This window comes from Psammomys obesus, unplaced genomic scaffold (assembly GCF_907164565.1).
Source record: "Psammomys obesus unplaced genomic scaffold, mPsaObe1.curated_primary_1811, whole genome shotgun sequence".
NCBI classification, from domain to species: Eukaryota; Metazoa; Chordata; class Mammalia; order Rodentia; family Muridae; genus Psammomys; species Psammomys obesus.
The window spans coordinates 3,071,251-3,083,870 of NW_026596158.1; the positions used below are offsets into that span (position 1 = coordinate 3,071,251).

At 51.3% G+C, this 12,620-nt stretch overlaps 1 protein-coding gene and 1 long non-coding RNA gene across 2 annotated transcripts; one reads left to right on the forward strand and one right to left on the reverse strand.

Moving 5' to 3' along the window:
• The first annotated feature begins 2,528 nt into the window (after positions 1–2,528).
• Positions 2,529–11,369, forward strand: LOC129667164 (protein FAM187B-like). Its single transcript, XM_055594648.1, has 2 exons — positions 2,529–3,358; positions 10,887–11,369. The coding sequence occupies exons 1-2, from the start codon at positions 2,571–2,573 to the stop codon at positions 11,272–11,274; spliced, it is 1,176 nt and encodes a 391-aa protein (XP_055450623.1). The 5' UTR covers positions 2,529–2,570; the 3' UTR covers positions 11,275–11,369.
• LOC129667165 (uncharacterized) lies at positions 4,777–5,470 on the reverse strand. The gene is made up of 2 exons (XR_008718707.1): positions 5,247–5,470; positions 4,777–5,156 (listed from the first exon to the last, which is right to left on the reverse strand). It is a non-coding gene; the product is annotated as an uncharacterized LOC129667165 (long non-coding RNA).
• Positions 11,370–12,620: the final 1,251 nt, after the last annotated feature.

Genomic DNA, 12,620 nt, shown 5'->3' on the forward strand with positions numbered 1-12,620 from the left:
TAATTTAAAGTTGAGTTAATTTCTTTCGTTATAAATATAAAACTGTTTGTTTTTTTCTTGTGATAGCATTGTTGAATTGGGTTTTTCCCCACCTCCGTGAATTTACCCTGAGTTTTTGAGGTTTGGAGGTTTTTCAACAGCCCAGAGCCTCCGCGTAGAACTCTCAGCTGTGTCTGAGGCTCCGTGTCTGCCTCCGTGCCGCCATGCACCCTGCTATGACGACACTAGACTAAGCTTCTGAAACTGCAAGCCAGCCTCTGTTAAGAGCTTTCCTTCGTAGGTGTTGCTGTGGTCGTGGTGTCTCCTCACCCGAACAGAGCGCTGACTGGGACGCCTGTATGAAGCTACAGGGCGTTTTGCTTTGTTTTCTGCGGCTGTAGGACGCAAGGCTTGGTGCATTCCCGGAGAATACTGCGCGCTCAGCGGCACCCGGCTCTGGCTCTCTTCCTTCATTATGTAGCCTACACTTGCCTTGAGTGTGGGATGCCTCTGCTTCTGCCTCCTAAGCACTGAGATCACAGGCCCACACCACCGCTTGTCTTTCCATTCCTTATCGTTTTACAGAGTCTGTGGGAGCAGAGCTAGTGTCTCCTTTTAAATTATGTTTAATTAATCCCAGCACTTGGGATGCAGAGGCAAGTGGATCTCTGTGACTCTGAGGCCAGCCTGATCTACACAGAGAGTTCTAGGCCATCCAGGGCTACACCATGAGACCCTGTCTCAAAACCCAAAAACAAGATCTTCAGGATTGCTCAGTGTGTAAAAGTGCTTGCCATCAAGTCCAGTGACCTCAGAACAAACAGTGGAGGAAGAGAAATGAGTTGGACAAGTTGCCCGCTGACCCCCAAACACAGACACCACGCTACATGCGCGTTGTACTCATGCACGCGAGAAAGAATTTAACTTTCTCCCAGACTGGAATGTTCCATCATGCAGGGAAGCTACTTAAGCAGGAAGGAAAACAACTCAAAATAGCTTCAGGAAGTCCCTGAAACTGAACAGCCTCACTGGGCCCCTCCCTGCGAGAATCAACTAACCACTGCGGAGAAGACTGAGCCCAGACCAGCTGCCTGGAAGAAGCAGAAACCAGCTGAGCTGCTTAGAAGAGGTTTAGCTAACGGAGTCCCCGGGAAAGTCCACCCTCCAATGTGCTGAGCTGCCTTCGGGCTGTGCAGCGAGCTCCAGGCTCCCAGCTCTGTGAGCTGTCACCCGTGCCGTCGTGGGCTTTGGAGATGCCGCTCTCTTTGAGTCATTTCTGCTCCTGTAAGTAACCCCAACAGAACTCATTGGTCCACCAAGTTAGGGTTTGTTGGCATCTGTCCTTTGGTTGTTGGTTCCCTATCTGAGCTGAGTGGACCTGTAAAGTAAACAAATGAAAAAAAAAATCAGGTGGTTTTAAGAAAAATATCAGTTCTGTGTGTTCTAGCCGAAGACATGAGAATGGCTGAAGGCTGTCTTAGGACCAGTCAGTCCACATTCATTATTTGAGCGGCTCTCTAAAATGGAACCGACAGGAAGGGCATTACGTGCGGTTCATTCAAGTGATGGCTGACACTCGGTACTCACCAAACATCTGTCCAGCAGACGGACCCAGGAAGACCGTGCCTGAATCACCTCAAGGTTCCTGAGAAGGTCTTTAGGCAAAGGATTTGGGGTGGAAGAAACTGTCAACAGAATTTATTTAAGATGAATTGAATTTTGTGGATATCTTGGGGAAAGTGTTAGGAACCAACCTACGTGAAGGTCCTGACCCAGGAATCCTCTGCTTGGCCGGAACGTTCCAGAAGACAGGACAGATGTTAACATGAATGGGCTGGCCAGGCAGAGACAGGAATCAGAATAACCACCAAGGATTTGGCCAATGCTCTATCTCCAGGGTTAAGGAGTGTGTTTGGGGCGCTGAAGAGACGGCTCACTGGTTGTAGCACTGGCTGCCCTTCCAGAGGCGTTTGGTTCTGTGACTCCAGTTGATCCAGTGCCTTTTTCTGGCTTCCCTGGGTGTAAGGCACACACGTGGTACATAGACATCCGTACAGGTAAAACACATGTACACATGAAATTTATTTCCCCAGGGAATGGGGCCGAAGGGATGGCTCAGTGGTTAAGAGCACTGTGGGCTGCTTTTCCAGAAGACCCAGGTTCGGTTCCCAGCACTCACATGGGGTCTCACAACTGTCTGTAACTCAGTTCCAGGGGATTCAACACCTCTCCTGTTCTGCAGGATCCTATACACACACGGGACAAATAATCTCACTCACACACAGGCACGCCATATATACACAGATGTATACGTATGGTGATTTTGAAAAAGTAGACTGTGGTGGAAGATAGCTTTAATTCCGTTATCAGGAGGCAGGGCAGGTGGATCTCTGTGAGTTCCAGGCCTGCCAGGGTTATACAGTGTTCACACGCATGACACCGGTGCCCGGGGAAGGAAACTCACCTCTTCGGCAAGCAGGTGGCCTCGAAAGGCCCTGGCTAGATAAATTACATCTCCGCTTGTCACAGGGGAGGCGATGGCCTCATAGCCTCTCAGCCCATCTCACTGCGCAAGCCTGAGGCTCGGGTTCATGGGTGACCTCACAATCCCCAGGCTGGTGGCCAGTGCACGGCCAGGCCACCGTTCTCAGTCCACCATGGTCACCATCTTGTGGATACTGCTCAGCTTTGCGCTCCCATTGTCCAGCCTCCACGTCTCTGTCAGCTGTCCCCAGGCCAAGGAATGTCAGCTGGCCCTCCTCTCCCAAAACAGCGTCCTCTTGGAATGCAGCACCCCCACGCCGCACTGGTCCTTCTCTGAGGTAGACAAAGATGGCGATCCCGTCGGCCTGGCCGGTGATTTCAGTGTGGTAGAGGGCCCACGCGGTGGTCTGCTCATTCCAAACCCGTCGCCCCTCAACACAGGCCTCTACCAATGCCGGGATGAGAATGGAACCGAAGTGGCCAGTTACAGGATCGATTTCCAGGACATCCACAGACTGCATACCACACACCTCCAGCTGGGTCAGAAGCCCCTGATGAACACGACCCTGAGCCTGGGCCACAATGAGATGGCGTACACACGGTGGGAACCCTGGCAGGAGTGCAGCAGCTGCGGAAAGCCGGGCGAGCGCAAGCGCCTGGGCTACTGCTACATTAAGGAGCCCCTGGAGGAGTCGGTACCCTGCGGCCTCTACCTGGGAGGGCAGAGGATGCACTACTTCCACTTAAGGCCCGAGATGCAGGTGGAATCCTGCCTCGTGAGTTGCCGGCCCGCTCCGACCCGCGGCGGCGGAGATTACGTCGTCTTTGACAGTTTCACGGTCATGGAGGAGTCGGAGTCTGCGTGGCTCACCTGTCCCACGGCGTCCATCTACAGGTGATGGGGCCTCCTCGCCAACACGGCCCCTGGTCCCCCGACCCGGGCTTCTTCATGGTGAATCTGTGCCAGGCTAGTGAGAGGGTCCTGGGAGGTCAGCTCACAGGCAGTCACTAGGAGTCAGTGAAAGCAATGGGGGGGGGGGGGCAAGGGACGCTGGGCACAGGCCGCTGAAACCTACAGCAAGAATATGTACGCAATTCCGGTCAAGGCTTTCCGGTTAAGTCGTGCCTTTCCTCTTAACTCACTAAGCGTGAGGAGAACATTTTGTGAGTTAAGAGTGTGGATATTTGCAAAGCAATGTGAACATTTTTAAATTTACTTTTTGTTTTTGTTTCGTCTGTTTCTCTGTGTAATCCTGGCTATCCTGGAACTCACTGTGTAGACCAGGCTGGCCTTGACCTCACAGAGATCCACCTGCCTGGGGAGAGAGCTGGGATCACAGTTGGGCGCCATCATCGCCTGGCTTCCTGTTGCTTTTGATTGTGTGTGTCTGTATGTTTGTGGGCATGTGCACATGAGTGAAGGGGTCTGCAGAGGTCAGAGGTAGACAACTGTGAGCCCGCTGAGATGGGCGCTGGGAACCAACCTTGGGTCCTCTGGGAGAGCCGCAGCCTTCTTCACCACTGAACCGTCTGCCTGTCCCCAAAGTGGATATTTTGTTTCATTTGTTTGTTTGTTTAGTTGTTGGTTGGCTGTGTTTTTGAGACAAGGTCTCATTATGTAGCCCTGGCTGGCCTGAAACTGGACGTATAGCCTCAGGCTCCCAGAGGTACACCTATGCCCACACGTGCTGGGACTAATGCTGTGCGCGTCACACCTGGCCAAGACCCAACATTTTACGTTTCTCATTATCCATGTATTTATTTATTGGACCGCAGTCCCCCTCCCTCCTCTCCTTCCAGTCCCTCTCCCTCACCTCTCCCTGACCTCTTTGACGTTTTAAAGTTTTTAAACCGACAAAACTGGGGATGGGAAGATACCTTAAGAGTCAGAACAGTCTCCATACAGTCTACAAGACTGGGGTTTGAATCCCAGGATGGCGGTGGTGGCTCACCTGTATTTTAATTCTTGAAAAGTGGAGACAGGGAACCCCTGGAGAGAGAGAGAGCAGCTTGGTTTTCCCTGGTTAGAGAGAGAGACTGTATGGATGAACCCCAGGCTATCCTGAGAAACCCGGCTTAAATTAGCACGGTGGAAGAACAACTGAGAAAGACTTTCGACAGCAACTTGGGGCACACACGTGTGCCCCTGCACACCGATGAGTATTTACACATAGACATGCGCACCACACACACACAACGTGGAGAGAAAAAGAAGGCTGAAACTGCTAAGCATTTTGTTAGAACAGGTGAAGGCACTGCACTCAACATGAAGAGCAGTCTCACCCATTCCACAAAATTACCTTCAATCATGCGCTCAATGACACAGAAAAACATTTTTTTATTATTTCTTAATGTAGTTTGTGATATTTAAATATTCTGAATTTGTTGTGTCTGCTTTGTCAGAGAACATTGTTATAACTAAAGGGACTGATGAAAAGGGATTGAAAGCCATTTCTCCAGCCTGATCGAAACCATAATTAGCTATGGTCTAAGTGTCCTCTGAGTCCAAGATGTGGACGAGGTGTTTCTTCTCCCTAGTTTGAGTCTTTGGCCACCAGTCCGTCAGATCACCCATTTAAATCTCCTTCCTCGAGGTGTGGATCGGTGGACTGAGGGAGGCTGTCACTGTAGGAGAGAGCAGGAGGGTCTCGGGATTCTCTGTGAACCTGAGTGTAGTCAGACATTAGATAACCCTAGGAAAGAAAACCACAGCAATGAGGTGAGACCCCCAAGTTCCAACGGTTTTCCCCGTGTCTTCTGTGGGTCTTGAGGCACACCCTTACCAATGCAGGCATAAGAGACCAAAACAAGTCCCGGCATGTGACCAATAGAAGACAGCAGCCGTGCAGTGTTCGTTTTCCAGGAAGGTTGTGTCCACATAAGCGCTTTCAGGCTTTTCACACAAACGGTCATCCACCCTGGATGGCTACAGAGAGGCGTTCGGAAGACCACGGCGGTCTGAACTGTAGACTCCACAAAACCACTGATCTGAGCCATGGCAGCCAGCCGCCAGAGGACCTTTGTGCTCATGATGACGTCATAACACAGAGGTTGGGAAACAGTTCTAAAACCGTGGAATGCTGGGCCGTACAGAAGTGTGGCTGGCTTTCCCCTCCCCCCAGGCCCTTGAGATTCCAGAGCAGCTGCTGGAAGGTGCTTGGAGGAAAACAGGGGTCAGGGAAGGAGAGACCGGAGGGGAAGGAAGACAGGTGTATGGAGGAGTTGGAGGTTCGAGAATTGCTGTGTTCTCTGTCGGTGTCAGAGCGTAGATGACGGAGGAGATGGCCAGAAGAATCATCTCCAGCTAGGTCAGAGAAGCCCATAAGACAAAAATCTTCTGGGTTGCTAATATTGATCATCTTCACTGTTTGTTTATTTTTGTTGTTGCTGACTTTAGTTTACAGGTCCTGGCCTATTAATCTTCCCTCTCTCCCCCTCTCCCTCTCTCCCTCTCTCCTCTCTCTGTCTTTCAGTGATGCAGATATATGGCAGATCAGACACGATTAAAAGCAGATAACAGCAAGTTTATTTGGTGTTGCTTACTAGGAAGGGTTCACCAGTCCCCAAAACAAAAACAAAAAACGGCTTAAGGAAGTCATGTGGTTGGGTTAGGGCGGGAAGCCTTATAGATTTTAGGCGAGGGGTGATGACGTGTCAGCCAGGAGTTGGATTTGTGCCCTAGTAGGTCAAGAGCTGAGCACTTAGGTGGTGATTTGGGTGCTGGCAGCCTCAGGGGAGGAGTTTGGGATAGCTGCCAAGAATTTGGAACTGGGCCCTTGGCACTTTTCCTTTGTTTGGAGGCTTTCAGGTGCACCAGGGGTTAGGAGAAGGAGGGAAGATGGGGTTTCTCAGCTTGTGCAGGGGCGAGCTTCAGGCTCCAGCCAAACACCTGTCATTGAAGGAAGTCAGGGCAGGAACCATGGAGGAATGCTGCTTACTGGCTCACAGGTTCATGCTTTGTTAGCTTTCTTATTCAAACACATACCTAGGGAATAGTGTCACCCACAGGGAACTGGGCTCTCCATCAATCAGCGATCAAGACAATCCCCTACAGACATGCCTACAGGCCAGTCTGATCTCGACAGTCCTTCTCAGGTGACTCCAAGCTGTGTCAAACAGTTAAAGCTAACCAGGGTAGGACTGGGCACTGAAGCCCTGAGCTTTTCGAGCTAAGCGTGAATTGCTAAGGCCGCAGGAGGCTGGGACAATGGCTCAGCGCATAAGGAAGTAGTAGAGAGCATCTCCTGTCTCCAGCCTGGTTCTTGTCTTACCTTCCTCCAAAAAAATGGAGTGGGCAGAGAGGGAAGAAGAGAAATCAGAGGAACTTTACTATCAGTCTTAAAGAGACAAAACAGTGCGACAATCTGTTTAGTGAAGCAGGTTTGGACTTGAGCAGCAGGTGCTGATACCCGTTATAAGAATTCCCACACAAACCACTGGAGCACCAGTCTCAGTGAGAGAGTGATGGTTTATTGAACACGACACCCCAACACTGGTCACGACACCCCAACACTGGTCATGACCAGGGACACAGAGAGGAACTTGGGAGCCCAGCTGTGACATGGACCCAGAGTCAGTTTATAAAGGAAAAACAAAAACAAAAACACAATCCGCATACAGGGGTGTGGATGGTGACACAGGATGTTGGTTCTGATTCAAGTTATTTTGCCGGCAAGCAGTTCTAAGCTAACCTTGAATGTGTGCCTGGCAGTTGGGGGCAGCTGTGCTTATGGTTGGAGAGTTGCTGGGGATAACAAGGCCAGAGTTTCTCATTGAATATAAATTTAGTTTGATATATAAAACTGACCTTGTACAGAGATCCTGTACAGAGATTCCTTCATGTCAGCAGCAAGCTGAGATGATGTGGCTGGTGGGCCTGAAACAAACAAACAAACAAACAATGGCTGTACTTATGCCAAAAGGACTAGGCCTAAACAAGAACCATTATAGTGCTAAGAGGTTTCTAGCACTCACAGGTGTCTGGAGTGGCAGGTCTCAAAGCCTGGTGTGATGGTTTCGGAAGCAGTGCGCGGTGGGAAGCAGCTGCCAGCACAAATTCAGTTTTGTAGCCCAAAGGAGTCTGTGTTCTCGGAGGCTGAGGCAGAGCATAGTCCCTCTGCCTGCAGCACTGCCAGAGTCCTGGAGTAAGCTCCCGGGAGTCTTGGAGAGACAATTTTCTTCCTTTCCCTCCTCAGGCGTCTCCTGCAATCATTCTGTTTGTAAAACTGCAGGGAGTCTGATTTTTGGCTCTGCTGCTGCTGCTGCCCTAACAGCGGTCTGCTTAATCCTTCACCCTCAGGGCTTGAGCCTGCCCTGCTGTCTGAAAGCTCCATACTGGGGCCACACCTACTCATAACACGCCTGCTGGGCAAGTTTGGGGTCCTGAGATCAGATCCCCAACACCTACCAGGCACGATGGCAAAGAGGGGCAGAGATAGGTGGATCCTTGGAGCCCGTTGGTTCTCAGCCTAGCAGAACTGAGAAGGGCCCCTATCTCAAGAATAAAGGTTGGGGAACCCGAGAAATGGCTCGGTGGTGAGTGCTTACTGATCCCCCCACACACACCTGAGTTGATTCTCAGCAGCCATGTCTGGTGGCTCACAACTGCCTGTAACTCAAGCTCCAGAGGGACCTGCTTCTCACGCACCTGCCCTCCACACACATGCGCGTATACACACACACACACACACACACACACACACACACACACACACACACACGGTGGCCTAGTGGTTTAGAGTGATGGCTGCTCTTGCAGAGGACCCAGGTTCAATTCCCAGTACCCACATGGCTACTCACAACTGTCTGGAACTCCAGCTTCCAGAGGATTCTACAGCCTCTTCTGGTTTCCATGGAAACCAGGCGCAGGCGTGGTGCGTGCACACAGATGGAAGCAGACCACTCACGCACATAAAAAAAATGAATAAATAAATAAAGCATTTAAAAAATAAAGGTAGGCAGTGATTGGGGAAGACACCCCACACATGGACCCCTGGTCTCACACGCATTTGCATATGTGTACATGTGCATGCAGGATTGCGTGCACGCGTGCACGCACACGTGAACACACACTCTGTAAATGAACGCACTTTGCTCTACGAGATGAGCTGGAGGACGAACATGAATTGTTACCGTTTAGATATGAAAGGTCCCCCTTCCGAAGAGCCCATGCGTTGAAGGCTTGGTTGTTAACGGACGGGTTTTAGGGAAGTGATTGGATCCTGAGATTAAGCCCTTGGTAATGTGAAAGCGGTGGTAGGAGAAGTGGAGTCTAGTTGGGGGAAGTAGGTTCCTGCGGTGCGCCGAGAGAGACAGGCTCGTCTCTACCTCCTTCCCGTTTCTCTCTTTCCCGGCATCCTTGATAACCTTGTCTTGCCTCATGCCCAAAGCAATGAGTCCAAAACCTTGGAATCTGACTATCTCAGGAGTTGTATTCATTTGCCAGCACAGGAGCACAGAAGAGGAGGGTTCTAAGACAGTAGCTGCTGGTTAGGTTCGGTGATGCACACCTGTAATTCCAGCCCCGGGAGAGAGGGAGGCAGGTGGGTCCCCGGGAGCTCAAGGCCGGCCTGCTCTACACGTTCCAGGCTAGCCAAAGCTACAAAGTTAGTGAGACCTTGTCTCCCAAAACGATGATGATGACGATGACGACGATGATGATAACTGTATTTTCTCACCATTTTGGAGTCTGGAAGTCAGAAGCAAGCTGTTGGGGGACTCCTCCTGCTCTCAGGTGCTCAGTAGCATCCATCCTTGATCTTTTTTCTGGCTTTTATGGGAAACAGAGACCCTCTGACATTCCCAGGCTGGAAGCTTCATTCCCCATCCCCGCTTCCATCATTTCTTGGCTTTCATCCTGGGTATCTTTATCTGTCTTGGCTAAAAAAAAAAAAAAAAAAAAAAAAGTCACTGGACATATGGACCGCAAGGCCACCCTACCCTAAATATGCTGTCATTGCAACACATTGACAGTAACCTAGTTTTTTTTTTTTTTTTAAATACTATTGTTTTTTTTTTGTGTACAGAGTTCTGCCTGCATGTACACCTGCACTCCAGAAGAGGGCACCAAATTTCACTATAGACGGTCATGAGCCACCATGTGGCTGCTGGGAATGAACTCAAGACCTCTGGAAGAGCAGCCAGTGCTCTTAACCTCTGAGCCATCTCTCCAGCCCAATAACCTAGTTTTGAAATAAGGTTATTCTGAGGTCCTGGGAAATGCATAGATTTTGGATGGACAGTATCCAACTCTAGACCTAGGTCTGGCTAGACTGGGGATTAATTGTTATGTCTGATGTGGCTACCGGCCACAGGACCTTGTCTGGCAAAAGCTTCGTGTTTTAGGGAGGCCTTGTCAGAACACTGTCTGCTCAGGATCTCCTCTGTCATCTAGTCTCCTTGGACATGGGACCCGACCCATCCATTTGTTCAGTAATATTCGAGGTACCCAGGAAACAGTGAAGAACATAGCTTCTTACTTACTCAGAAAAGTTGCGCGCGCGTGCGCACACACACACACACACACACACACACACACACACACACACAATTGGTTTTTGTTTGTTTGTTTTTCAAGACAGGGTCTCTCTGTGTAACAGAGCCCTAGCTGTCCTGGACTCACTCTGTAGACCAGGCTGGCCTCGAACTCACAGAGATCTGCCTCCCTCTGCCTCCCAAGTGCTGGGATTAAAAGAGTGTTCTGCCATGCCAGGCTTGTTAACAATGTGGTGAACATTATTTTGGGAAAAATAAAACAACATGACATTTTACACTAAGGAGTTCTCTCTTTGAGAATGGGGGTTCTTTCTACACAGTCCAAGCTAGCCTTAAACTTGTCATCCTCCTGCTCCAGCCTTCCAAGTGCTGGGAAACCCAGTGTGTACTGCCACATCTAGCTTGAAATTTAGTATTTTAAATGCTAAGGGCTGATGGCTGTGGGAGAGAAGAAAATTCTGGGTGGGGAGTCGATCAGGGAAGGCCCTTCTGAGAACTGGTCGCATCTGCCAAGCCCAGAAAGAGATGTTGTTCCAGGCAGACAGACCAGCGCAGATGGAGACCCTGATCGGAGCAGCATGGCTGAGAAAGCCCTAACACACTAGTGTGTCTGGGTGTATTAATTATAAGGGGAAATAGTGAAGAGGAGTACAGGTACGGGGCTTCTAATTGGTTCAAAGTATCTCACAAGGCAGATGCCTCCAGGATAGCCCCATTTCTCAGATGAGAAAATGGATGCTGGAGAAACTAGCTTTGGCTCAGGGCACCCAGCCAGTCAGAGACAGAGGTCTAGAAGCTTCCCAGACCATCCCTCCCCGGCACCCCCCCCCCCCGGCTCCATTGGGGAACACGGAGCTGTTGCCCCCAGCTCCCTCAGTCCCAGCTTTCTCCGGGACCCTGAAGTGTGATCCTCTGCTCCTCCCGTCCAGGCCCGTCCACTGGGAAGCCAACAACACCGCTCTGACTTGGCACGACCAGCTGGCTGCCGGCAAGTACAGCAGCACCATCATGGACCTCCACAGCGGCGGCCAGAAGCTGCAGGTCTTCCAGCCAGCCATTTACAGATGTTTCGTGCAACAGGAGCTCGTGGCCCAGTTCAACCCCACGGCCTCTGTGGATCAGCTGGAGGCTGAGAGACAGCCCAGAGCCCAGTGGCTGTGGCAGTCCAGGGCCCAGCCGGGCAAGGCGGACTCCGTGCTCAGGGGTTTGAAGCTGCTGCTGCTGGTTGTCTTTGTGCTGGCCGTGGGGGGGCTTCTCCGTAAGGTGGTCTTCCGTCCTCCCCGTGGCAAGAAGAATCAGGTCCTCCTGGTGAAATAAACTGAGCCCTCCGTGTCCAAGGGAACCGGTCTCTCCGCTGTTCTGCCCCTTAGCTCTCCATTAGCTTTAGCCATCCGTGGGAGCCCCACACTGGGCCCTTGGAGGCTTGAGAGCCAACACCGACCTGGGCTAAAATCCACTGGCCTCTTCGCTCCTTGTTCTCTGCCCTACACGGCTAATTGTACATATAAGGAAGCTAAGACAAGACTGTGCAACCGCTGGAGAATTGGGACTCTGGGGTTCCTCTGGGGGAGGGGGAGGGGGGGAGGGAACCTTCTCGGGGTGCGCAGTGTGGCTCTCTCTGGGGAAGTATGAAGAAATATCCGTTCATCCCGGATTGGACACTCCCGACAGACTAAAGGAATGGCTCTACCTTAGGCTGAGCTGGTGAACCAGTGAGTTTACTGGGGCTCCTGAGAGGAGAATGAGTGGCGGGGTGCTTACATGACCGAGGGGGACTCTTTAAGGTGCCGCACCACCCAAAGGTCCAGCCTGGATGGTGTGACGTCATGCATGAACCGCTGCTGTATATTAAACTTTCTGTACAACTTGTGGACGGCGCCGCTTCCCGAAGAGAACGGCTCCTGCCTGGGCACCCACGGGGAGGGTCTTGTGGATCGTGGGACCTTCCAGGCTTCTTAAGCCTTGCATATCCTCTCTGCTCCCTGATCTCCTGGGTCTCCCCCACCCTACCCCCCAAAAAAGGGGGTTGAATAGCTTCACAACAGGCGTCTCCGTTGTGGTACATTGCGGCCTCTTCATTCAGCCCTCTCTCCGAAGGACGAGAATGGAGGACACTCGTGGTCATCGCTTCCTACCCCAACCCTGGTCTGCACTGAGTCCCTGATGGTGTTCCCTGCTTGTCCCCCAGGGCATCTTCCCGTGCTGTGCCACAGCCGCAGACTCACTCACATCCCTGTAGCTGTGCGTTTGGCTACTTTATTTGAGTTCCTATAGCTACCGCCCTTCGCCCCAATCCCTTCCAACCCCCAGAACTAGATAGGGGTGTAGACCTCTTTAGACTACTTCCTGCTGATGAGGGGCATCAAGTTCCTTGGGGCAGTCCAATCTTTGTTGCCAGAATCCCAGCAACCAGCAATCCAGCACTCCAGCAGCAGCAAAAGCAATCAGCAGCCAGCAAAAGCAGCAGCAGGGACCAGCAGCAAAGTTCCCCTGGGCCTCTAGCCTTACATCCCTTCTAGAGTCCCCAGAATCCCAAGCGTAATCCATTTTTAGCTGGCAAAATCATGCCCCTGCTAGAGCACAAGTCAAATTACAGTCCCCTGTGGTGGACAATCCGAAGAACCCCCTCTCCCACCTCCCCCTCTATCCCACAACTGGGATTT

What these genes read in the sequence shown, in the direction of transcription:
- LOC129667164 (XM_055594648.1), top strand. Translation starts at nt 2,571, where the DNA reads ATGGGTGACCTCACAATCCCCAGGCTGGTGGCCAGTGCACGGCCAGGC. An exon ending in CCCACGGCGTCCATCTACAG is followed by an intron (nt 3,359 to 10,886) that starts GTGATGGGGCCT and finishes CCTCCCGTCCAG; the next exon opens with GCCCGTCCACTGGGAAGCCA.